Consider the following 26,532-nt stretch of genomic DNA (forward strand, 5'->3'; position numbering starts at 1 on the left):
CAGACTCAAGAAGGCGCTGTATGGCCTGAAGCAGTCTAGCCGCGTATGGAACGCGCAATTGAATGAGGTGCTGCGTGAGTTCGGATTGAAGCGGTTGAAATTTTGGATTGAACCAATGCAGTTTTGAACCTTGAATCGAACTTAGAATTGAACTTAAAATCCAAAGGACCTTTGAATTGAATGAATTTAAACTTTTAAATTGAACTAACTTATTAGGCAAGAATTCTGGATTTATATACCCGAAATTCTTACCCAGCCTAAAATTGTGAGGGAGAGAAAAGATCTCCCTCCCCTACTCAGATAACCATGTCGGCTTATCTGCCTCCTATGCCTATCCGCTTGTTGCGGTCCTTCGCCCTCCCTAGGGGTTCAATAAACATTTTTACTGCCTGATTTGGTTACATATTTTTACCTTTCTGTTCCGTGCGGTTCTAATCTTATCTACCTGCGTGGGAATTTCTATTTCTCTTCCTACACTACGCCACCGCGTAGGGTCTCAAAAAACCTAAATAAACATATGCCCTAATTGCGTGCGTCATAAATTATGCGCCGCTTATCGCTTAAACGCATGAGTTTAGCGTCCTATTCTTCCTTCGCCCTTCGCGCTCATGCGATAAAGGGCGATACCATGCGGTTGACGATTAGATTCTGCCTCCCGCATGGGAACCTAAACAAACAAGTGCAATATGTTTTTGTTTCCATCTTCTTATCAACATCTGGCTAAGAAGGGACCTAGTCTTTACGAACGTATTTACGTTCGTCCAAGCTGAGAAAAACCGCTCGCTAGAACGTAGAACCGTTTGTTTATTGCTATGCGCCTCTTCGCATAGTATTCTAGCTGTTCAGTCCCTGAAGAGATAATCGAAATTCCATCGCAACCCCCACCCCTATGTTATTCTCCTGCCAGCTGAGAGAGCAGCCTAGCAACGATGAGAGGCAGTATTTTTCCAACCGCAAAGCAGCAAACAACAAAAAAAGAGTGAGGTAGAACGTGAACGTGTTGAAACGTGTTTTTTCCCAACCAAACATCTAGAGTTAGAGTTTAGAATCCTGTCAAAGGTGAAATAAAGGAGATCGTATGTTTTTATGCTGCAAACCTGTCGCATAGTGTTTTTCTTTGTGTGAAAGTTTATTTCCAAGAGTGTTTCCGCTGTGAACTTTATGTTCAAGCGTCCATTGGCACGTTTCCCCCAGTGAAACGGTGCATCATCCGACCAGAGCCTCCGCTCTCCAACTATCGAAACAAACACTAGCATTTACATATTTTCAGTGCCATAAATCATGTGCACTCTTATCTGGTGGAACCTAAGGAAAGAGAAACAGTCCCTTTTCGCTGGTATTGATTAACATTTTACAAATGCGCTATAATTTTCTAATCATATATTGCGCCTGATAGCGCTTTGATTTTCCCCATCTAAGCTGGGTCCGTAACAATCAGTTTGTTCTCCACTCCTGGCAGGATCGCCATGAAAGGTCTTCTGCCGTGGTAGGGAATAGGTTATATTTCGTTACGATTGACCTCCTCAATACTCCGTGGTTGAATTAGAACTCTTCGTTCATTTTAATCATTTTCAGTTCTCGCTTACTGACTATGCATGCAGCGGGTGCCTACGTGACACTTTCCGCTGCTGTCGGCATAAGCAACAATCGTCCGTTCTCGGATATCGGATTGCGCTTTATAGCGCGTATACAAAGTATCAATAAGGCGGGTATCCACCACATCATCGTAAAAACTAAAACTAGTTCCCTGTCGCTAAGCCGTTTATACTCTTAAAGTCCTAATTCAGCAATGTTCGATCGTCCGATTCGTCCGATTCGTCCTCTTGGTTGGTGCCCGTTCATGATTCGGATTCTGCTGACGATGTCTCCTTTTGTTTATAGCCATAGTGTTGGAACGACTCGTGGGAATCGAAATGTTTACTTGATGACTTCGCGGATCGGGATTTTGTTTATTTCCATTCCGCTCATGGGAGGTGTTTGGATATTGACCACGCGGTTCGATAATTGTCTGACCTTGGACTGCTAGAATGTGAAGTGTGGACTGTTGTGCGGCTGGGATGGGATTCGTACATAGCTATATAGTTATCGGCGATCGAAACACGCCGACCTTACGACGCAAAGTGTGATTGCCGGTCAGTGTTCGACGTTCTACAGAACATACCGTCCAAGACTTAACCACAAGTTAGATTATGAGAATCCCGCGTAACGAGAATTCCAATTTCGTAAGTTCCTTGCAAGGCAGAGTTTGGTTAGAACCGTCCTGCAGTACAGGACAATCCTAATCCCAAGTTTGGTAAGTTGCGGTACAAGTGAAACAGAGTAGCTTACAGGATGAGTAGCGAAGTGAAGAATCTCCACTTGCGGTACAAGTGAAACAGAGTAGCTTACAGGATGAGTAGCGAAGTGAAGAATCGAAGCAACTTCCTCACAACGAAGGAAAACCTATTTCGGATTTGGCGAGGACTCGAACGCTCCAATCTAATGTTTCTGGAGTGACACTTTATTAATACTAATTTTATATTTTGCTCATTTGGCATGTCATTTTGGATTTTTCGTTAGATACATTCACTTGTTGTTTTTTATTCACATTCATATTGAAATGTCATTTTTGGGCTTTTGTACGCTTTAGTTAGTGCTAAAATTATTGGCAACGCTAGAATCGCACATAAAAGACTCTCATGGTCATGATGGAAAAGTGTATGTTTTTTTAAATACGAGGGTCGTTCAAAAAATAAGTTTCAATGCCTCCGAAATCGCAGAAAATAAAGTTAGGACAAAAAACTAGGTCATTTTCGTAATCTACGTTTTATTTTCTATTTTTCTCCATAATCGCCGTAACGTTCGGGGCATTTTTCATAGCGTGGCGCGAAGTGCGTAGCGTCCAACTTTTTGAAGACCCTCGTAGTTTAATACGGTGTCTTGCGTGTCACCCGTGTATTGCACTGTTTTCGAATTAAACAGTCCCATCTTTCACTGTAACTAATAAGTTTCCGATTCACTTTTACGCCTCGAAACTTTGTGATCACTTTTCTGCTCGTACTTGGTCACTTGTCACTGAATTCGTTTGACTATCATACTTCTAATCTCTTCTAAGTGAGACAGAATATAAACGCGATACTCCAAAATGAAGCGTTCGTCGATAACAATTTCGTTTGCTTGCTTTCGGTCAGCCAAGACGACCCGAAATGTGTCTAGTCTTACCTTGAAAATTTCAGTTACGGAGGTATACCTTGCCAGATCTTTCCTAATCTGCATGACTTTGAGAGATTCTGAAATGATTAAATTGAACGCAATCTGAAACGATTACTTTTTGGACAAATTGATAAGCCGTTTTAATATTTAAATTAACCTTTGAGTTTTTTGATCAAAAAGACTTAAGCTCCACGCGACCGCTCGCGTGGAGTGTGTATTTAAAACTCACTTACAACTGAACGCAAAAGTCTTAACTTAACTTCCTAAACAATTGTGTAGAGTTCTTAATCAATGCATTGGGAGGAGCCAAGTTATCTTCAATGGGAAAATAGCCAATCAATCGAATGCACGGCCACATCAGGAATTTTTTCTCTGATGTATGTATCCTTTAGTTTTTCTGTCAGAGTATCGAGTTGTTTTGTTTTAACTCTCAATCTCGTTTACAGATTTTAATTTTAGATTTGTCAGATTAGCTAACGCTAAGTCGGAATTTTGTTTATCTTCACAATTCGATTTAATCCGAGTTGTGATTTCGTCATATTCAGTTGGAGTGACGGAGAATAAATTTCTCGCTTTACCACTCAATATTGTCAAAATAATTTGAATGGCTGCAGCTTTACTTTCATTCGGTACAATCGTTTTGCTAGTACTTTGAGCTTAAATTTTTTCTTGACCAGATTTATTTCACTTCGCACTCTTAACAATGAGTCTTCAGTGTCTGAGTTAACACATACACGTGCGCGGTTGGGTTTTTAAAAAATAACTTTATTGATAATCACTACCTTACAGCCACTAGGTCGTCACGAGAAAGAGGCAGAGCACTGCAAGTGCTCACCTTTTATTACGATAAAGTGTCTACTCAGCTTATTTGCCTAATGATGCGCCGTTTTGGCGCGAGCTTGTCTTATTGGCTAGTTTCTGCTTAACATAATCCCTAACGGCTCCCTCCTCTAGCGAAAAGTCGTCCTCGGCTTTTGAATTATTATATTTGTGGTACCATTACTGTTTTCTGTTGTGAATCCGTGTCCGTGTCCGGGTTGTCCTCGTCCTTAAATCGTTTCATGGTTTGCGGTAAACTTTATGTACGGAATGAAATTTAGGTCAGCTGATTTGACGCGTGGCCGTCCTGAAAATTTACTTCCTCGGGCTCGCTATCACTATCAGTTTCCACGAATTCTTCGTTTTCATCTTCTTTTTATTCTTCGCATGCTACGTGTTTAATTTCTGTGTTATTATTTTCCGTCCTATGTGTCGGTCTCGGTGGGAATGGCTTACGCTGTTGAAATTTTTCGAGCGGTTTATTTTTATGCTGAATGGCGCCGGCGCTGCCACTGGCTTGGTTTTGTTTTTGTTGAAAGGGGGGTCTTTGTTTGAAACTATACGAGGGCTTCCTCGCTTCCGCATTTTGGTTTAACAAGACTGCTTGATAAGTGTTACGCGCGTTCTAAAAGTCTCCTCGTGCGAAGGTTCGAGTTAGCGAGACTTTCTTAACCGACGAAACTAAAAATACCGACGCGGACCAACTGTTCTTTGGCGGACTATTTTTGCGCTTAGAATAAGCTATTACTCGGCCTTTCCCGCTTCCTCCTAGTTGCCTTGCTATTCAGCAGGCCTATGACACTGGAAGGGAGAAAAGAGTTTTCGCTTGAGCTAAGTGCGCTAGTGAATCCAATAGAGACTCTTGGCCTGGTTCGTTTTCTAGCTAGTTTCCTCACTATGTTGAAGGACTATGCACCTTGAAATGGAACCAAAAGATTCTCTACTGGATTACCAGAAGGATTTCGGACCTCACGAACAGAGGTTAATAGAACAGTCCCGGTTGAACTGTAAGCCCCTGTCACGAAAAATCCCGACTAAGGTAGACGGCTTCAGAATGGTCCGCCCAAGTGAAACTTTCGATCCACTTTTCGGATTGGGATTTTTGTGTTTTGTTTTACTTTAGTTGTTGGGTGCGTGGCGCCAGGTTGCCAACGCTTGGAGAATTTCGGATTAAGCACTTGAATAACTCGGACAAACTTGAACTTAACCTTTTAATTGAACTGATTGAACTGTATAATTATTGCTGATCCAATTGATCTTTTTTGGTCGAACTAATTGAACTTTTCGGTTGTTGACTAAATTGAACTGTATAATTGAACTTGTATTGTTTAAAATAGAACTGTCCTGCTAGACAAAATTCCGAGTGTCAAAAGCTGGACACTTTGGACTTCGGAATTGATCATTATTAAAAAGACTTTCCTCTTTTGTGTGTCATGCTAAGACTGATTACATAGTTCTATATTTCGCCTAAGTACTAGCCTTAAACTCTACTCTACACAGCTTACGATGCTAACACGCGGTCAGGCGTGGCTTAAAATTAAAAACATCATGAGTAGAGAGAGAGAAAGAGAGAGAGAGAGAAAGAGAGAGAGAGAGAGAAAGAGAGAGAGAGAGAGAGAGAGAGAGAGAAAGAGAGACAGAGAGAAAGAGAGACAGAGAGAAAGAGAGAGAAAAAGAGTGAGAGAGAGAGAGAGAGCAAGCGTAGCTGTCGTTACAAGTGGGTCATGTTTTAATTACTTTTCCGCTTTGCTTTACGCAGCGCATGGAAAGTAATAAACAGACATTCCAGCTGGGTGACTTACGTTATTTATTATTTTGGGACAGCGGTATATGATTGCACTTGATATGCATTGAAATTTATATAATGTGTAAAACATGATGTGATGATGTGTGGGAAAGGAAAGACGTGCTAAGAAATAATGTGTAATTCCGTTACTCTCTGTAAGGGAGAGAAAAGATCTCCCTTCCCTACTCAGATAACCGAGACCGCATCGGTCATCTGCCTGTTATAAAATAGGTGTTCTATCCGCCAGCGTGGTAATTTTCCTATTCATGTTTCTTATCCCCCACTACGCCAACCGCGTAGGGTCCCAAACAAACATGCATGATTATTTCCATCTATGCCTTTCCTTCGCTTAGCGCGTTCTCATGTGCGCTTGCGCTGCTCTGTGGCTTATTACTTATTCCCTTGAACACATGCTATTTCTTCTCTGCCCTTCACGCTCATTCCATGCGCGATAAAGGGCGAGACCTAAGAAAACAATTTTTATCACCTCTCGGGTGGCCCATACTGCGCTCTCGCCTTGGGTGTTACCTAGCAATAAAATATTATTTCTATTTCTATGCCCAGCGCCCTATCGCTTATCGTACTATTTATTTTGCTCAATTCTCGCTTGGGTTACGTTGGGTCATAAAACTCGAGCGCGCTTACCTTGAAAGCTAAAGAAAAAAAGAAAGGAGGGACACAAAGTTCCCTTTTGCTGGCATTGATTACGTTCGTTCTAAAATTTTTTGCACTTCGATTTTATTATGTGCTTGTTTGCGCTTCAATAATAAATATTTATTATTTTATTACCGGCCCTGCTATCTAAGCTGGGTCCGTAACATTTCGGGAAGAAGCTGGGTATAAAAAACCATCATTCTTATTTATTTTTTTCTCACCCTCACCCTATTTTCTCACGCTTTACTTTCGTGCACTTGATAAGGTTCAGCAAATATAATCAAATATGGTATGACTGAAATTTCAATCCAGTACCAGGCAGGATCATTACTGAGGCAATTATTGCATGGTCAACAAATATGCTGTTCCTGATTCTGTATAACCGATAATTTGCGGATTACCTTCTTGGGTATTCCACCTTTCTTGCTCTCTTGCTGATCCGTTTACGGTCTCCATTATAGTGTTATGTCGAAATTTAGCCTTTGAGTTGATTGTTTCACCATGAAGTGCTTGTATAGCATACGACGGGATGATGATGTTACAATGTTTGTCAGTATTTTATTCACTTGTTGCACATACCTCTGATTGAATAGATATTTAGTATACCTTTTTTCTTTCAAACAGTATGTTTTATGTGTATCTATCCTCATATCTATAAATAATCACAAATGACAATCTCATATCAATCTCAAATTCGCTCTGAATAAAAAATCGAGAAGTGAGCATTGACTGCTTGTAAGTAATTGCTACACTTCACACGAACATTTCAATATGTAAGATAATACTCATCAATGTAAAATAGGCGTTGAACACATTTGAATCTATATTAATAAAAGCGAAAAATGAAAATTAAACATTTTTTTAACTCGCTCTTGAAAGAAAGCCCCGCGTTTCGAAATGAAGTAAAAATAATCTTATGGTTACGTTTCCAGATACAGCATGCCCTTCAACGTTTGCTGCAAACGTAGCAGAAATATATCACAAAATTTATTTTGCTGGAATGCTGGAAAGCTGGAATGTTAGATATGAAGGAAGGTATCAGAGAAAAATACATTTATACATACCATAGCAAACCAAAATAAAGCCACCGGGAAAAGTGGTATTTTTGTTCTTTATCAAAAAATATTAAACCGGTATTTTTTTATTAGGGTGACCATTTCCATTTTAGAGTGGTCCAACAAAAACCACTATCTTTCACTTTTTTCCAAAATTTTACAAAAATTTATAACTTTTGAACTACTATACCGTTTTCGATTATCGACATACCAAATTGAAGCAAATAAGTTAGTTTTCTTTTAAAAATATTACATTTGCGAAAAAACAGAATGTTTGTTTTTTGTCATTATTGATTGTATTTGTTTTTTTATAGTTCCATGGTCTCGGGACCAAGAACGCTATACATATTTGCTCTATTTTTCTTGCAAGCTGAGGGTTTTATGCATAACGTATACAAAAATTATAGAGGTATTCTTTTTCGTTTTGATGTGATGTTTTTTCATAGTTAACCGATGGTCCAAAAAATCCATTACAATCGATAATTATGTTTAATATGTTTTGCCCTTAATTTGATACATCGATCATCGAAATCGGTGTAGTAATTCAAAAGTTATGAATTAAAATTAACACTTCTCATGAAAATCTGAGAACCCGAGAATCTGATTATATCGATTTGGCATGGAATGGCTGTGTAGCAATATTGCCTTTAAAAATAGTAAAAAGTATTGGATTCAATCAAAATGCCTCGACCAGCGAAGAGAAAAGGTCAGGCTCTCCAACGTGAATATGTGAAAACAATACGATCAACGAAGGAAAATATTAAGGAATTATCAACATCGAGTTACTGTGCGGAAGAACGAATTCGCATGTGTTATAAATTTGCAAATTTATAACACATGCGAATTGGGGCTCTTTTGGTATTAACAAGTTCTTCCGCATAGCAACTCTATGTTGATAATTCCTTAATATTTCCCTTCGTTGATCGTATTGTTTTCACATATTCACGTTGGGGAGCTTCTCTTCGTTGGCCGAGGTATTTTGATTGAACATAATACTTTTCCGTTTACTGTTTTTGAAAGCATAGACAGCCGTGGCAGTGTTCCGAGCTCTGCAATACAATTCGCTTAACCAATGATAAAGTTGCTAAAACACAAAATCAACACAATTTTATTCTATTGATTTTCATGACATAAAACGCTATGACTCAGTAATAACATTTTATTGAGCGGTTTTTATAGCTGTTTCGATGATGTTGTCTGGCATCAGTGTCGAAAAAATAACGATGCTTCCACCAATACAAACAAAACCATTGCCAAAGATTGAAAAATTAAAAGTTAACTTTCAGAGCACTAGCTCGAATTTTACGACGTTTTCCACTATACATTGCGACGGCAGATGGAAATTTAGTATTTGGTGAGTAATCGATTAGATTTTGGTCAATATTACTTGGTGGGAAGTGTGTGCAAACGAACATTTTCTTCACACTGTTTCGCAAAATTATTGATTTTCTGGCGAGGGTTAAGGTAGGGAGATAAAAGAAATGAGCGCCATTGTGGCAGCCATTTGTGGCTAGCTTCCACCTTCACCTTAAATGCTCAGAGCTATACGGAAAACGATTTTTCAGTTTTGCTTTTAAAGCTACTAGGGTAAATGATCTTGGTTTGTCCGATTTTGGGTGTTTTATGATCATGGTTTGACCGCCTCTGATCATGGTTTGTCTAAAAAATGATCATGGTTTGTTCGGTTTTAGAAATCACTATTTTTGAATGAAAACATTCGAATTCTCAAGTAGATGTTGCATTTATCATTGCTCGAGTCTACTGTCATCATATCGATCCATTCATAATTTAGGCTTTCTTTAGAATATTGCCTTTTCTTGGGCATTTTAAAAGTGTTTACCTCAACACACTCAACACAGAGAAACATTATTTCTGCTATGCCAGAAGGACACCATAAACAAACAGCAGCGCGCCAAGTGGTTACCATAGAAATCATGTGGACAAAATAACATCATTGTATTGGACAACTGATGATCAGAATTGAGGTCATCAAAATGCGTTAATTTAATGGTTTAGCTATGTAAATCTGATACAAATGGTGTGCAAGCATGATGTTTACATTATTTGTAAATGTTATTATCCAGAAAAGGTCCGAAGACGTGCCAAATAATCACGTGGTGATCGATTAAAAGTTAGCTCGAATGAGGCGCGCATTGACACAAATAGAAGGTTTATTTTATAATCCCTTAAACATGTGATTCCGTAGAAATATACTATATAACTACTGTAAATCATGAGAAAGACAATTTTATTTATATGTTTAAAACATTCGAATACCTGAATTGACAAAGGTGTGCTGAATTAGAGCATTCAAAAAAGTGGGCAAACCATGATAATATTTTCAACTGGACAAACCGAAATCACTTACCTTACACTTTATTATCCCTATTTGATTGCCTGACGTGAGGTTCTAACGCAAAAACACGCAAAAATGTGTGTTTTGATTTAAATGAAAAATCGATTTTTCTTTGTTTTTTCAAGAATATTCTGGACTAACAATTTTTTTTGCTAACAGCAAATCCAATTAACCTTATCAACCAGCTTTCATTTGGATCCAAGAACGTCCCTGTAGGACTTTCCCACATATAAATATTTTAGTTTGAATGAAGAATTACCCCTTCGTCTTTAATGATGAATAATTCAATAAACAACCATCGCACCGCAAATCAAAAGACATTTTTTAAAACTCCAATAAATTCTGCACAAGGCTAACTTCTTACTTTGACAAAAAAAAATATTTATTTTTTTGCATCGATTTGAAAAAAGTGCCAAAAACAGGATGTTTATAGTGCCTTACAAAATCAACTGTAATTCTGCAAAAATCGCAGTGTGTTCTAATATTTGCAGGCAAATTTTTAGCCTAGTGTATTCCCTAAACACCTGTGAACGTTTCATATTGATACGCCCAGCTGTTTTTTCTAGCCGATTTTTCAAAGTTTGGAGTAAATTAGAGGAGCATTTTTTTCAAATTTTTATCTCGTAGACCCGAATCAGGATGATAGTTGTAACGAAGAAAGTCATTGTTTTTTTTTTGACGTAGAACTACGTCTTTCAGGAAGGGTGCCAAATCAAAACAGGTAATGTTTTTGTGAAATAAAGTTAACGTTGCTAACTATTTTCACTGCGAACGAATTCGGATATTCTTTAAGATTTGTTTGATATGCTATACCTATAGCATTACCATTTTTCCATACATTTGCTCTGCCGATAATATATCCGTTTCTGCCCGAACTTATTTGGTATGTATAAGCCATCAGCGACTTGGAATCACAGTCGCGAGCGAGCTAGCGAGCACAGCTCATCGAGCGGACACCATTTATTCCTAATGATGATTTCACACACATATACTACCACAGTTCGATACAAGAATGGAATGAATGGAAGATATTGCAATTTCGTTCACATTCACTACACAGCCCAGAAGAAGAGGAAACCCTCTGTGTCGAAGTGTGTGTGTGTGTGTGATCTCTATTACCGAGGAATCACCCAACGCGCTCTGCGAAACCATGCGTATGTGTGTGTGCGCATCAAGACATGTGTACAAGGTGGGATATTACTATGAGGCATAATAGGCGATATCGGCAAAGTTATTATTATAGCTTATGGTGCCACACAGTATGGTACGACAAAAGGATGCCAGTAGCATAAGGGAAATGTTCGCGCCAGTGCGAATATGAAGGAGTATCTAGAATTTTGGAATATGGATTTACACTGCATTTATTTGGATGCAACGTATCTTCCATAGAAGTATTCTTTCAAATCCCAGTAGGAAAACCTTACTGTTGCATATGCTGTGTTTCGTTTCCACATCAAGCGGAATATAGGAGCAAAAGTGTAATATCAGAAGTGATAAACAAACGGATTGAATAATATGGTTCCGTAGTTCTACGTCGAAAATGCGGTCTTCTCCTAGAACCAACCCATTACAATTTTTCTTTCTGCGCAATAGATATTTTCAACGATATTGTTTTCAAGACATACTTTGAATGAAAGAATATTTAAAAAGTGATAATGGGTTTTAAACAAGAGAAATCATCGCAAAGCATTCACGAGATACTGTTTTTAAATTCTTCTCTAGTTCTTTTTTCATAATTTAGATATTCGTCTAAAGCAGGGGTTCTCAAACTGTTTTGGGTGAGTGGCCCCTTTTTCAGAATGAAGTGATACCGAAGACCCCCATAGCAAAATTTCTTTAAAAATCTATAGGTTTGTTCTTATTCATACAATACATTCCAATTTAAAAATTTTGCGGTTGAGAAAACTTGACTTTATTTTCCTATAAAAATTCAACAAAATAAATATATACATGAAATGTAGTAATTATCAAGTGTAACTAATAATCTTTAAATACACATTACTTACAAATACTTAACTAGGTAATTAATTTTCGAAACTAACTTTAAAATCGCAAGGTTAAGATAAAAATATGCTCCGGAAAAAACGTAATCCTACGTTAAAAACTATGGGTGGGTTATACCTAAAATACAACCGCAACGTAGGACTACCGTTGGCTTAGTAGACATTAGAGTGTATTGGTTGAATTATTGATTAAACCAGTGATGAAATGAAACAATTTCCGAATTCAGATGCGAACAAATCCCAATTTAGGTCAATTCATGTATTGTGAAAAGATTACTTTCTTTGTTGCATGTCGTATGGCATGATGCCTTGTTCATTTCATTCATTTCTCGTGGACTTCCAAAATATGCGATCAATGTATCTTACATTTCCCTCTGAATTTATTGCATCTCCCAAGTGTACGTACTTCTTGAATCGCAATTTTGCTTGATTTGTTAAACTTCAAGCACTCAGTTTTTATTTTGACATGTAAGTTGAACGCATATTGTTCAATCGACGTTATCGACGTTATCGCAGCAAATTGTTATCAGAATTTTGCCAAACGGTATACGTAGAAGTTCAATTAGCTGAAGACATCAAGGAATGTCTTCCAATGCAGTCTTGAATAACCGAGCCAAAGCATTGTGTCCATACCGCTTTTGAAGTCTGCACATATTCCCGAGCGTAAAAATGCATGCGGGTACAAAAGTACCCGCACATTGCATATATTTGCAATGCCGATATCTCCAGATTCCTTGGTTTTGAAGTCTGTGTTGGGGAACTCATTCCGGTCTGCAGAAACGCATGCGAGTACAAAGCATCTTGCATCTATTTCGCAATGCCGATTTTCCCAAGCCCATTGAAATCTGTGTTGGGGAAACTCATCAAGTAGCCGCATTTTGCATCAAATTAATGTGGCGAATGAACAGTATTGTATAGAAAATTTGCATAAGGCACCAATCAACGTTAAAAACTAAAACCAAGAAAATCGAACATTCATAATTTTCGGTGACAAGTATCCTTCTCTTTTAAATTATTTCTAATCACTTCATTTAAGTTCACTTTCACTGTGGAATCACGTTGTAATCTCTTGAATTGAATTAGTCGATGAGTGTATTATCATTCAGGGTGGAAACTCAACCAAGAAAAACAGTAAAACCAGAAATTTTCATTCAAAACCAGGAAAAATCAGATGGATTAATGTTTTCAATTGTTATTTAAATGTAGTGCTCTTGTATGTTTTATATACATTGATCTTCAATCAGAGAGTCAACTGAGTTTTCGTCGACACTTGAGTCCCGTCTAGAGTCAGAGTCTCTAGTCGACGCAAGATTGATTTTTCATCTTCCAACAAACACAAACATAAAGAACTACACCATTTCTTTCGATTGCTTTATAATTCAGGTTGTTGAAAAACGTGAGTATTAAGAAATCAAATCCTAAAAATAATACAAATAATAAAAATTAAAATAGGTGCTGTCAAGGAAGATTCAACAAAAAACGCAGTCGTGGATACAATTCAAGACAACTGTAATTAGTCCATTTCCACTGAAACACAGAATACACGCACGAGTAAGGTCGCGAGCTCATTTAGTCAATCTTCCTCAGCAAGTGGTAGACATGATCCCATGAAACTCTAGTGCTCTAGTGCTAAGCTCTTTCCGCATATGTTTCCGGACAGTGGAATGGTACCAAAGATGCAGCTCAGCAGAACTTAAATGAGCTACCGGATCACATACGGTATTGAGCCATACTTTTTGAATGGCATCCTTCGTTTACTCGAAAATTGCATGGATATCGTTATCGGATTCGGCGAAACGTTAAATAAGATTTCACAAAAGCAACAGATAGATGTTAGCGGCCGTTACTGGAATGTAACGAAGGGAACGGTGGAATCCATGTACAATTGCTCAGCTTTTCTAAGCTCAACGCGTGTACTGGACTTGTTCGAAGGATTGGAGAAATATTTTGAAGCTAAACCTAGTTTGAAGTGGGTCAACTCAGCATTGACGGTCCCCATGTTAATTGGAGAGTAGTGAAGCACTGCCGTAATCTCGCAAAGTGACGCAAGCGCCAAAATTGACATTTTCCTTTTTTTGTTATAGATCGATGAAGAATTCCAAATGCTTTCAAATAACTGCGAAGTTTTACAGAAATGTGAAAAAATGACCCCGTAAAAGCCTAAAAACGGAGTGGCGCAAGCGCCATTTCCACTGTGATGTGGCGCAAGCGCCATTTTCCCTATGGTGTGACGTGATTTAATTATGATAGGAAGTGATTTTCTATCTGATCTGATAGCATAGAATGGATTAGCAGGGACAGCAAATTTCACATAAAAACATCTTCCGTAATGAACGTTTAGCATAATGAAAATCACTTTTCCGAAAAGTTCGTCATGTCAAATATTTTAATCCAAAACAGTCCATCCCCATGCAGTGCTACATTTATAATAGAAATTTGTTTCAGAACTACAAATAATGTACTTTGCTCTGTTTATAAATCTCGTCAAATATTTAAATTCATAAAATCAAACTCACCTCAAAGGAAAAAAATAACCTTGATCGATCACATATTGCACATAAAAATTGTAACTAATTAGTTTAAACTCATCAATTTAATTATTGATTACCAGAATTGATGTCTTTTGAAATTTGTTTCAGAACTACAAATAATGTACTTTGCTCTGTGTATAAATCTCGTCAAATATTTAAATTCATAAAATCAAACTCACCTCAAAGGAAAAAAAAATATCCTTGATCGATCACATATTGCACATAAAAATTGTAACTAATTAGTTTAAACTCATCAATTTAATTATTGATTACCAGAATTGATGTCTTTTGATGGCAATGATGTCTTCTATCCTCAGGTATCAAGCGATAAAGCTTCTTGACGCTGTTTACTTTCTCACATGCTCATTTCTCTTTCGGATGGATTGAAGCTGAGTGTTGATTGAAGGGTAAATGTCGGATTTGGTGAAAAGCTGCACTTTTATAAATCCTCCATCGAAACGCATCTTGTAACAAAACTTTAAACATACTCGCATAAACTGTATCTGCTTTACATCGGATGATTCTGGACGGGATTATCTTATGTTTTCAATGTTTTCAATTGTATTTTGGGTTGGAAAAAAATGGTACTGTCTATAATTGTTACAATCGGGTTCTCAACTATGTTAGCCTGTTCAACGCATGTTACAAAGTCGGAAAATGTGTGGAACTTTTCTCCCTGATGCTTTCTCATGCTCCGCTCAACGGCAGCATTTTGGATAAAATAATTGGAAACAGATTCTCGCATACATTTATGGATAAACGCCAATCGGTTGTGGAAACAGCGATTAAAATTTGCTGTTTCCACAACAAATTGGCGTTGGTAAAATAGCTTAAATAAAACGGCATTTTTTTCAAAAATCAAGTCGATGGCAATGTTTTTCCATCAAGTGTACACAATTTGAACAGATCAGATTTTCGTAATGTACGCGTAAGCTGATTATACATGCAATTTTTCGAAAGGTCTCGTACTGAAAATTCTTCCCTCTGGCGCTTGCGTCACTTTGCAAAATTACGGCAGAGCAGTTGAATGAAGGAATTCGTGAAATCCGAAGCAGCCAAAACTACGAACTAACGAATAGCTGCAGGTAGCTGCAGGTTGCAAGTTTTGACAATTTATTCAAAGAAGGAATGAAAAAGACTGTTTGGAAAATTGATTAATTCCTCCAGTGCTTGTACAGCCTGTTTGAAAACGTCCCGTTAAGATGTGCGGAGTATTCTTCAACTATTGGATCGACTGAAGTTTTGCGGAGTAAAATGGATCGAAAACCAACCGATGGTATAAATAACCCTTGACATACTGCCGCACCTTAAAACCTACGTAGCCGCAGTCTAAGCGCAAACAAACTTACGTTGTTCCTAAGTACAAAGAAACACAAAGATTTTCGTAGGAGCTGTTTTCAGCTAGCCAGTACCTTTAGAGTAGTTTCAGAGGATAAATTGGTGGGGGCTTTTCTTAACATCAGCTGCTGCAGTTCAACTATTTATGACAAGATTCCAGAGTGACACGCCTATAGAATCTTTTCTATTCGAACTGACGAACCTTTTGAAACCAGTAATGAATAAATTGATCAAGCCAGCATTTTTGAGAGGGAATCTGAAGTCCCTTATAAACGTCGATTTATCTGATGATTCATTTCTGCTTAGCAGCGGCTGAAATTGAATTAGGATTCGTTGTAAAAGTTGCAATCAACAGTGTTGTGGAAACAATCAAGTTTATGAAATAAATATCTTGATTTTTGACAGAACTGTAAAGAGTACTACATTTAATAAGGAACGATCACCTTTGTCGTATCCACGACAAAGACCCGACACGATATATTTCTTGTATTCAGCGTTTATAGTTTGCAAAAAAGCGCATGAATTTCGCTCTTGAACATTTCGTCGAGAAAAATAGAATCAGTGGTACCGTGGCGAACAAAAGTAAACGGGAATTCCTCGAATTTTGTGATACTTTGGGTTCGTGCGATATGCTAAAAAACAATCGTCGAAAAGAAGAACGTTTGGACCTTTTGTGGGTGAAGAAACTCTTGCAACTTGCAACCTAAATGCCAGCTTGTTTTGTTTGTTTGGACTTGAATTTGATCATGGCTTCATTCGTTCTACTAAAATATTTGTCATTATTGTAACAAATTGCTTCACGTAATACAACTTATACAGTATCATTAAAGTTTCAAATAAGAACTAGTGTAAATTAATAGGGGTCGATTTTTAGACCTCGTGGACCCCCAAAATCAATTTTCGTTTGTGTCGACCCCTTGGAAACCGAGATCGACCCCAAGGGGTCGATATCGACCTCTTTGAGAAACCCTGGTCTAAATAAAATCTACATCACTTTCTGCGTCAATCCTTATGTCCCGTATATCAAATTACAAGAGAATAGGAAAGATAAAATGATTGAAATTCAGAATCCCATATGGAACTAGCTCAGACTATACAGATCCTGAGGTCGATAAATTCGGGTTTTGTTTGGTTAAGTCGTTCGTGAGTTATAGTGTCGCAGATATGGAGCAAAATAAAGAGAAAATCCGACATATTTTACAGTACTACTATGACAAAGGCAAAAATGCATCTCAAGCTGCCAATAAAATTTGTGCAGTTTATGGACCCGATACAGTTTCCATTTCCACCGCACAACGATGGTTTCAACGTTTTCGTTCTGGTGTAGAGGTCGTCGAAGATGCGCCACGCTCCGGAAGGCCTGTCGTCGAAAATTGCGACAAAATCGCTGAATTAGCCGAGAAAGACCGGCATAGTAGCAGCCGTAGCATCGGCCAAGAGCTGGGGATAAGTCATCAAACCGTTATTAACCATCTGAAGAAGCTTGGATTCACAAAGAAGCTCGATGTATGGGTGCCACACACGTTGACGCAAAAAACATCTTTGACCGTATCGACGCATGTGAATCGCTGCTGAATCGCAACAAAATCGACCCGATTCGACTGAAGCGGATGGTGACTGGCGATGAAAAGTGGGTCACTTACGACAACGTGAAGCGCAAACGGTCGTGGTCGAAGCCCGCTGAAGCGGCTCAGACGGTGGCCAAGCCCTCATTAACGGCCAGGAAGGTTCTGCTGTGTGTTTGGTGGGATTGTCAAGGAATAATCTATTATGAGCTGCTTCCCTATGACCAAACGCTCAATTCGGACCTGTACTGCCAACAACCGCTTGAAGGTAGCACTCATGAAGAAGAGGCCATCTTTGAAAAACAGAGGCCGCATTGTCTTCCATCAGGACAACGCCAGGCCACACACTTCTTTGGTGACGCGCCAGAAGCTCCGGGAGCTCGGATGAGAGGTTCTTTTGCATCCGCCGTATAGTCCGGACCTTGCACCAAGTGACTACCACCTGTTTTTGTCCATGGCGAACGAACTTGGTAGTCAGAAGTTAGCCACAAAAGAGGCCTGTGAAAATTGGCTATCCGAGTTTTTTGCCAATAAGGAAGCGAGCTTCTATAACAGGGATATTATGAAGTTGGCATCTCGTTGGGAACAAGTCATCGAACAAAACGGCGCATATTTGACTTAAAACAGATGATTGTAACTAATTTTATGAACAAATGAAAATTCAAAAAAAATACCGCAGGACTTTTTTGACAGCCTAATATTTGAAAAATTCAATTCTACTGTCCTGTGCGTCAAGAAAAGCTTGGAACACACGAATGATTCAATTTGTACGATATTCTTCAAGACATCGTCGAGTCCTACATTCATATGAAAAGGGTAAGCCAATTCCTCGGTAACTTCGAAATCCTTGGATATGCCCCGAAAAAATATAGCTAATTGAGCTGTATTAAAAATATCTATATTCTGATCCATCATTACTGAATAAAATACATAATCGGCAGCTCATTCTTTCAAACTTTCAAATAAACAATCTTCGCTCCTAACTCAGCAAATTTTCCAGCACAGGATGTGGCAACAAACTTGTCCATTTTTGACGCATGTTTCGACTCATCGGTCCAGTTTTGTAATGGGAGGAAACATGAATATCCCGAGAGGGATATGCCGTTAAAAGAAATCGGGAGCAGTACCATCAACATTTCTAATGAGAAACCTAGCGATTCGGCCAGTTCTGAGAGCTTAATTCAAGCACTGCGGCTAGAGGTATCGCAGAGCTACACAAAGGTTCAGGAAGCTAAAATCCGAATTGCCAATCCACAATTTTCCCTAGGTTTTGATTAGGAAGAAAACCTAATTTTATTATCTTTACGCTGCAATGAATAAATATATACAATAAGCTAAAATACGATAGAAATAAACTAATTTAGACAAATTTAATTATAATGATACTTGCAAAGCTAACACATCACAGCCTCACTACTATTGATGCACTAGTCAAACTGAAACAAACAGTAATTTACCCGCCTGGTGACATTTTTAGAACGAAATCCTGACGTATCCAGAAGACGTGAATTTGTTTATTTGGATTCGATAAATGCGCTATGGGATTGGTAGTTAAGGACTAAAAATGTAGCTCCCGTAGGCCCATTGAAACATGGCAAAATGTCTACTTCCGATTATCCCGAATGAATAGAGTTTTTTGTTTCAATTTTTAGGATAAGACTAACAGAGAGTTGCCACAGTGGCAATAGATGCCACTGGCCCAAATATGGTGTAATAGTGTGAGAAAAACAATAATCAAGAATGAATGAAAGAATTATTAAAAAGTGATAATAAGTTTCAAATAAGGACAATGAGTCATCATTGCAAAGCATTCACAAAGCATTGTTTTTAAATACTTCTCAAGTTCTTTTTCTATAATTTTGATATCAGTCTAAAAAATTATAGGAGGTTGTGTCCAAGACACGACCGCATTGTTGACGTAAAACTACGCTGTTATTTCAAATTGCAATTTGTTTCATATCAATGCATTGGAAATTTACCTCGAACGCTATTCCGGTGGCCTTTTTCGCAATTGACATAGACTCGGCTATAGCCGATTATATACTTGTTGCACCAGTACCATTATTCCAAATCTTATAACTACATCCATATATCTTTGGCGCCGTATGGAAACAACAGCAATGACAATATTTGCGAGTATCAAATATCATGCTACCTGTTCTTTAGTATTGCCTCAATCGCACCTCTAGGAATCGTTCGTACAACGTAAATCAAGCGCCAAACAAGCGTTTGCCATAGCATGCATACAGAGCCATATATTGGTGGCTCAAAGCTTCTAGAAATATAAACACTTCTCATCATTTTGCGCTATTCTCAAAAGAAACACTTCTGTTAATATTAGTGGCCTCGAAAAAAGTTGCATTACTTGCTCAAGATAAGCGCAGCTGTCATCCTTAGTGGGGAAAGTTTTGCTTGTTAGCAAAAAATTATTGTTAGTCCAGAATATTCTTGAAAAAACGATTTTTCATTTCTTCCCGATATTGTTGCCCACTACACTTGCACACACCAAGATATAAATATGTACGTAAAATATTCTAATACCTGAAAGTTGTAGCTTCAAAATGATGGGCATCTTATCAATATGCGTTGATTTTTCACGATGTTACAGCATGTCAAAAATCACTTAAAATTTCCGACTTCGCACTCTGTTCCTCTATTTTTTTTGTCGAGTCTAGTTGCCACTGCCCGTTAACCCGAAAAACACTTCACTTTGTTGCGCCTTTGGTTATGCAAAAATCAAAACAATATTATATATAGTGCAGCAATACCAATTATTTCAGCGATTTACAATATTCCTAATGCAACGAAAAACCCTGTTTTTTATATAGAGTTTCAAAGAAAAAATTAAATTTGAAGTTTTCATCACATACACCATTTACTTTATTGAAAAAAGTGCATGATCTTACACAGTAGATTCCAAATAGTAAATTTACAGTGGAAAATTTTTCAACATGATGCATTTTTAACCAATTTAAAAAGAATTTTTCGCCGGAGCTCTAAAAAAATCGTGGTTTTGTTACACAAAAATGACTCCCAAATTATTATCGTACATTTTTAGCAGCCCAAAAAAAATGGAATATTGTCAGATACCTTTAGAAGGTTTTGGCTAATTAAAATATTGTAAGAATATTCCAAGTGCAGCCAAAGAATATTTTTTGTTGGTGGCAATATAGTTGCCAGTACTCGTTAAAGAGTTAAATGGAATATTATCTCATACACTGTATTAATTTTACCTACATAACGTTCAAATGTCCGAAATTATGCAACCGACATAACGTTCAAACGCCCGAAATTATACAACTGACATATCTCTTATAAACGGGAATGAACTCTTTCACTTCACGGAGTTTATTTTTACACGCAACTGTCCGTGATAACGATGATAGACACAAAAAGATTGAGTGAAGTGTGTGTGACGAGAAAGCGTATGTAGCAGTGATGTTCGCGATCACGTGATCATATCTATTCACGCTTACATACATTCCGTTCTCCAACTACCGTCACTACCGTTACTTGTACGAATTCATGCGAGTGGATGGAACAAGTGTTCAGTTGCTGAGACCTTTAATTTTCTGCGTTATTTCAAATGTGGAAAATTCCATTGTGTCAAGTATTTAAAAAAACAGCAGAACTTTGATAGCTCACGTTGTCTCTTATTTTTGTACAATTCATTCTTTTAGAAAAGCCAAATTTAGAATAATATTGAGAATGAACAGAGTGAACGTGAAGAAAATAGAGTTGAAATCAAGTGTCGGGTGTAGGAATTTTTTGTGAATGATAATTTCTCGACTTCTCTGGATGAGGATATTCATTGTCAATCCAGAACAAGGCTGGCGGTTGGACTTGTGCTTTGGTGGATCAATTGGCTGCTAGAGTTTTGTCGGGACCGTATCGGCTCTGTGGCCGACACGACTGGATATCGGCTTGGGTTGTTTTTGACATTGCAATACTATATACGAATTTATATCTGTAAATAAAATCAGTTCGTTTTTTTTTGCTAAACTGGTTTCAATGCTGAGAAAAATAAATCATCTTTTAGATAACTCTTCTTGCTCAAACCTCTGTAGGGGAAGGAGGCAAAACCATCATCATCATTATCATCATCTTATGTGAAATCTATGTTGTGAACTTGAAAAAATGTTTAAATGTTTCTATGTTTCTATGTATAAGCTATCATGTTGGTATTGATGATGATGGATTTTTTTTGGCTTAATGTTGTTTTTAATTATGTTTAAAAAAAATATACACATGAGTATTCTACAAAAGCTTGAGCCACGCACACGTTTCGGTAGACATAGATAACTGGCGAAAACAGATATAGCCAAAAAGAAGTCCAACTGAGAGAGAAAAATGGTACCGTTGAGAAGGCGACCGAGAAAGCGCCAGCATCAAAAAAGGCTACCGTTTCCGGGGATAAGGACAGGACAAAGAAGACAGCCGTTGGGAGATGCAGAAAAATATCATCACTGCTGGCAAATAATCTGCCGCTGAGAAAAAAAAACTCTGAGAAAACAAAATTTCTGCTGTGAAGAAGGCGCCCAGCAAGAAGAAAACTGCTGCTACTGCATAAGTTTAAGCATAAGTCAGCTAAATCCTCAAAAATCGCTGCACAGAAATCGTAAACGACGGAGTCAATGAAATCAGCAGCGGCTGCGAAAACATCTAACATCGTTAACACAATGATTTTGTTTTGTTTTTAGCAAATCAAATCTAGTTCTCCTCAGAATCCAAATTTGAGGCTGGCCATTGAAGACTGCCATTTCATAATTTTTTGTTTTTTTTTCTGTATGAATAATAATTCCATTCGTATACTCATCCGGTCACACATTTACAAGAAAAACATTCAAAAATCTTACGAAATATTCATTCATCCATTCATTGAAAATTGATTCAGATGAAACTTCAAACAAATAATCACTGAATCAACGGTTGTCCTACGTCAACCTTGCGGGTATACCACAGATACAACCCCCTTCCAGTTTTTTCCTTCATTTTCATTGTTTGATTCTGTATAATTGGATGGATATAAATCTAAGTAAATGTACACGAGCGTATCTTGACAATTTTGACGTAGGACTACGTCTTACATTTAGGGTGCCAAATCAGAAAACAGGTCACGTTTTTATGAAATAAAGTTAACGCTAATAACTATTTTTGCTGCGAACAGATTTTAACAATTTGCATACCAATCGAATCGGTAATTTTCTAAGATTTGTTTGATATGCTATACATTACAATCCCATATTCTGTATATTATTTAAATTGATGAAAATTGGAAGCATTCCCATTTCCCCATACATTTGTTCTGTCCATTTGTGTGCTTTCCCGAATAAATGAATATTTTGGGGGACTTTGGGGGAAAACGATAGAATTACGTTGGAGGCACAAGGTTTTATGCTTATAATATTGGATATGAAAATATTCTACTGATGGGGAAGAATAATCTTCAGAAACTTTCCTGCTAATTGCACTAGATTGAAAAATCACAAAACCAAATGTATTTAGTCGCAGTATTATATGGATAGAAAACATTAAAATAAACCCTTTCGCTTGAATGTTATTTTCAATACCAAGGGGAACTGGCAGATTATTTTTCAGCAACGATCACTTTTTTGACGTAGGACTACGTCTAACCGGAAGATATAGGGAGTGAAATGGAAATCTAGGCACTGAACAAGTAGGAAAAAATGCAAGATTTGGAACGCTTATAACTCGAGCATTTCTCAATAGATCACAAAGGTTTTTGCATCAATTGATAGGAAATATATCTACGCATCTATCATAACGAATAACATTTCATTTTTCTTGAGATAAATAATTGAATAATTGTGAAATATCAAGCATTGTCAAAATGCACTATGTGCCCACTTTTGATTGGTCCATTTTGTGCTCCTCAAATCGTACCGACCAAAACGGGAAACTAGAGCAGCAGCGAAATAGAATGAAGCACGATTGGAAAGGAAAAAGAAAAAAATGAACGAAACATTGGTCACAGTCTCACACATGCGTAATTCTCGAGCCAGCCAGTCAGCTTAAAAATCCCCGCTCCGCTGCCGTAACGATCATTCTTTGTGTGGACACCGACTGGACAACATCGTTGCTGGACGAGCTGGACGGCGAGGGATCGAGTGCCTTTCTCAAGGCAAGAGGGTGGAGGTGGTAGCGCTGGAGTAGAGTAGTGGAGTAGAGTAGAGTTTTCAAAGGGCCTTTCTCAAGGCTAGAGACGAATGAACTGCAAAAGTTTAAAGTCTCTATAATACAAGACCTTCTTTCCTTCCTTCCGTAACGATCATTCTCATTCAAACCGTACACCACATCGGTTCGCATCACAACACATCAACAAACCAACCCAAGCAGCCATGTCTGGACATGGTAAAGGAGGAAAAGTGAAGGGAAAGGCAAAATCCCGCTCGAACCGTGTTGATCTGGAGTTCCCCGCAAGGGTAGCTAGGCCGAGCGCGTTAGTACCAGTGCACCAGTCCACCTAGCCGGCGTTATATAGTTTCGGCCGCCGAAGTGATTGAGTTAGCTGGCAAAGCTGCTCGCGACGATAAGAAAACCCGCATTCGGAACAAAACACATTCGGTTCGGTGGACATCAAGACAACAGGCAGTTGCAGCGAGTGGCGAGTGGCAAACGCAGTCGCAAAACGGCAGCTGGTAGCAGAAGAAAAAAGTTTGTCCTTTATACAATCTGCTTTGGTGGCAAATCCAGAACAAGGCGGCATCGAGGGCGTTCGAAATGGTTTTTTTCAAAACCACGAGTACTAAGTTTTCTAAATTGGAACCATTCCATAAAACAAGGCGCTTTTCAGGGCCATTAAACCTTCCAAAAAAGAGTTTAGGAAATACAGTACAATGCTTTCTAAAACAATATCCAAAATAATAATAAAACACAAATTGATTTTTTCATAATTTGTTTGCCAGGATATGATGAGTATGTGAATTTGGAAGTTGTTCTGAGCTTATTGATTTTCACCAATTCTTAAATTGCTTCTAGATTGAAAATACAGTAATTTACACTTATCTCGACATTTAGCTAATTGGACGGACCTGTAATGCGACATATTTAGTTGGACATTTTTGTAAACATAGAGTTCGGGGTCCAAATTATGACCCCACATTGAAAGTTGACACTGTACCACTGTCATCGCAAATGTTCAATTACAGGTTAAAATTACCTCCAATCCGATACTGAGTGGTGGTAGTGCGACGTTCCATTGAATGTAATTTACTGTAAAATATGTCACAAGCTGGATGGGAAGAAATTTTCCTACTGTGAAAGCTGTGGCGAGTGGCAAACGCAATAGCTAAACAGGAAGGTTTAACCGAACAAGATGGGAATATCGAGTGATAACAAAAACACAACACCAAAGGTTCTTTTCAGAAACATCAACATATTCATGAAGAGTAAACAGTAAACTAATCCATTTTTAAGGTAGATAGGTAGGTATTCACGTAGGAGAAGAAAATAAAACAATATATTTAAAATATATATTTAACAAAAGCTGTCCCCTTTGTATAGTCCTACGTCACTCCGGTTATGTCCCCGACATTACCCACCCGTCTTTTTCCAGATTCTTCTCGATAACCAGCAAACGAAAAGAGTTGAGCGCACGTGTGTGTGTGGCGGCTGCTCCGATGCCTCAAGCGGAACCAATTTTCGATGCTGTTACCCTCTTGGTAGCCTTCTTTCCTCCTCCTGATGGATCGGTTCTACTGCGCTCCCTCACAGTTCGAAACATACTGAATGCGTTTCACCACCAGAATGTCGCTTAAGTATGCTTTTTGGCCGTGATTGAATCGAGAGAAGGTGTGGTTTACGATGGCAATTTGAAGGCCAACTAGAGGCGAATGAAATCTCTGAGTTTGAAACTTTCGACGACTGAGCAATAATCGATTGAAAATTATATGATTTTCGCGATACGAAACATTTCCCGTTGCGCGCGCATCCAATATTGGATACGAAAATATCCTACTGATGGGGAAGAATAATCTTCAGAAACTTTCTTGCTAATCAATTGCACTTGATTGAAAAATCACAAAACCAAATGTATTCGATCGCAGCAGTATTATATGGATAGAAAACATTCAAATAAACTCTTTCGCTTGAATGTATTTTTCAATTCCAAGGCGAATTGGTAGCTTATTTTTCAGCAACGATGACATCTTTCCGGAATCTTCTCGATGCTAGACAGCAACCAAATGAAAATAATTCCGCGCGTGCATGTGTGTGTATGTGTGGTGGCTGCTCCGATGCTTCAAGCGGAACCGTTTTTCGATGCTGTTACTCTCTTTGTCGCCTTTTCACTCGCATCATTCTCCTCCTGATGGATTCCCTTCTGGCCTAAGATGCACAAACAGGCTCCTGGTGACACCGTTCATCAGCGCTTTCATGATGAACGAAGAGCTTCACCACAACAGCGACAACATGCTACAATCGCTGTTCAATTATAACTGAGTGAAAGCAGTTTTAAGGCAATTGAAAAAAAAAATTTTTTTGGATCAAAAGAGAGAATCCTGCTCCTAATTTATTTGGGAAAATAATAACAAGCGACTGTCATCTAACAGCCTTCACTGTATTCTACGAAAATTACAAATACATAAAAATAAAACAGTTCATAAAAAATAAACAACACAACGAAGTGAAGGCACATTTCGACAATTATTGTTTTTATGTGCAAATACACGTTTGAAAGTACCTTCTTCATAACAACATATAATATACGAGACATGACAACATTTAACCTAATCCAAAGATCACGGTCGATTGTCGAATGTGAAACAACAATTCCAACGAATCGTTATCTTTCAGATACCCCTCGTCTAAAATAGTCTTTATTGCAATAAATTTACGAAGACCCCTTTGTTTTGATTTTGGATGATCATAGTAACCCTTAAACTCTCCTTCGACCATTTTTTCGACGCGTGTATGGTAAAGTTGCAAACAGCATTCCACCCTGATAAAACAGAAGGAACTGATGCTAAAGGGCAACGTTGTATAATGTTCATGGTTCTTACCAGCATGATGACCCATCTACCAATTCAAGATAGATTTCCAGCTGTTGTGTGATTGATCCGATTGAAACAAGAACGCGCCAGATATGATAATTTTTGTCTGCAAAAAAATCTGATTTAACAGTTTTTCGCGAATGCAAGAGCGACGAGAAATTCTCGATGACAAAAACACCAGAAATCATTGACAAAATCGGAGTCTCACTGTAAATTAGGGAG

At 38.1% G+C, this 26,532-nt stretch overlaps 2 protein-coding genes across 6 annotated transcripts in view; one reads left to right on the forward strand and one right to left on the reverse strand.

The window, feature by feature from the left end:
* The window catches only part of LOC129779148 (zinc finger protein 267-like), a 133,041-nt gene that overhangs the window by 103,562 nt on the left and 2,947 nt on the right, over window positions 1-26,532 (forward strand). The window lies entirely within an intron of this gene.
* The window catches only part of LOC129779149 (E3 ubiquitin-protein ligase TRIM37-like), a 46,990-nt gene that overhangs the window by 18,022 nt on the left and 2,436 nt on the right, over window positions 1-26,532 (reverse strand). For 3 of the 5 annotated variants that reach the window (XM_055786436.1, XM_055786435.1, XM_055786434.1), the window contains 2 exons: window positions 26,320-26,517; window positions 25,828-26,258 (listed from right to left, as the gene is read on the reverse strand). The exons of 1 other annotated variant lie outside the window; for it this stretch is intronic. In XM_055786436.1, the coding sequence (XP_055642411.1) occupies window positions 26,042-26,258; window positions 26,320-26,517 (415 nt within the window). In that variant the 3' untranslated portion in view covers window positions 25,828-26,041. Of the gene's footprint in view, window positions 1-25,827; window positions 26,259-26,319; window positions 26,518-26,532 lie in introns of those variants that run through there. One more of the 5 variants, XM_055786438.1, reaches the window with a different exon arrangement.

The sequence above is a fragment of the Toxorhynchites rutilus genome, chromosome 3 (genome assembly GCF_029784135.1).
Source record: "Toxorhynchites rutilus septentrionalis strain SRP chromosome 3, ASM2978413v1, whole genome shotgun sequence".
NCBI classification, from domain to species: Eukaryota; Metazoa; Arthropoda; class Insecta; order Diptera; family Culicidae; genus Toxorhynchites; species Toxorhynchites rutilus.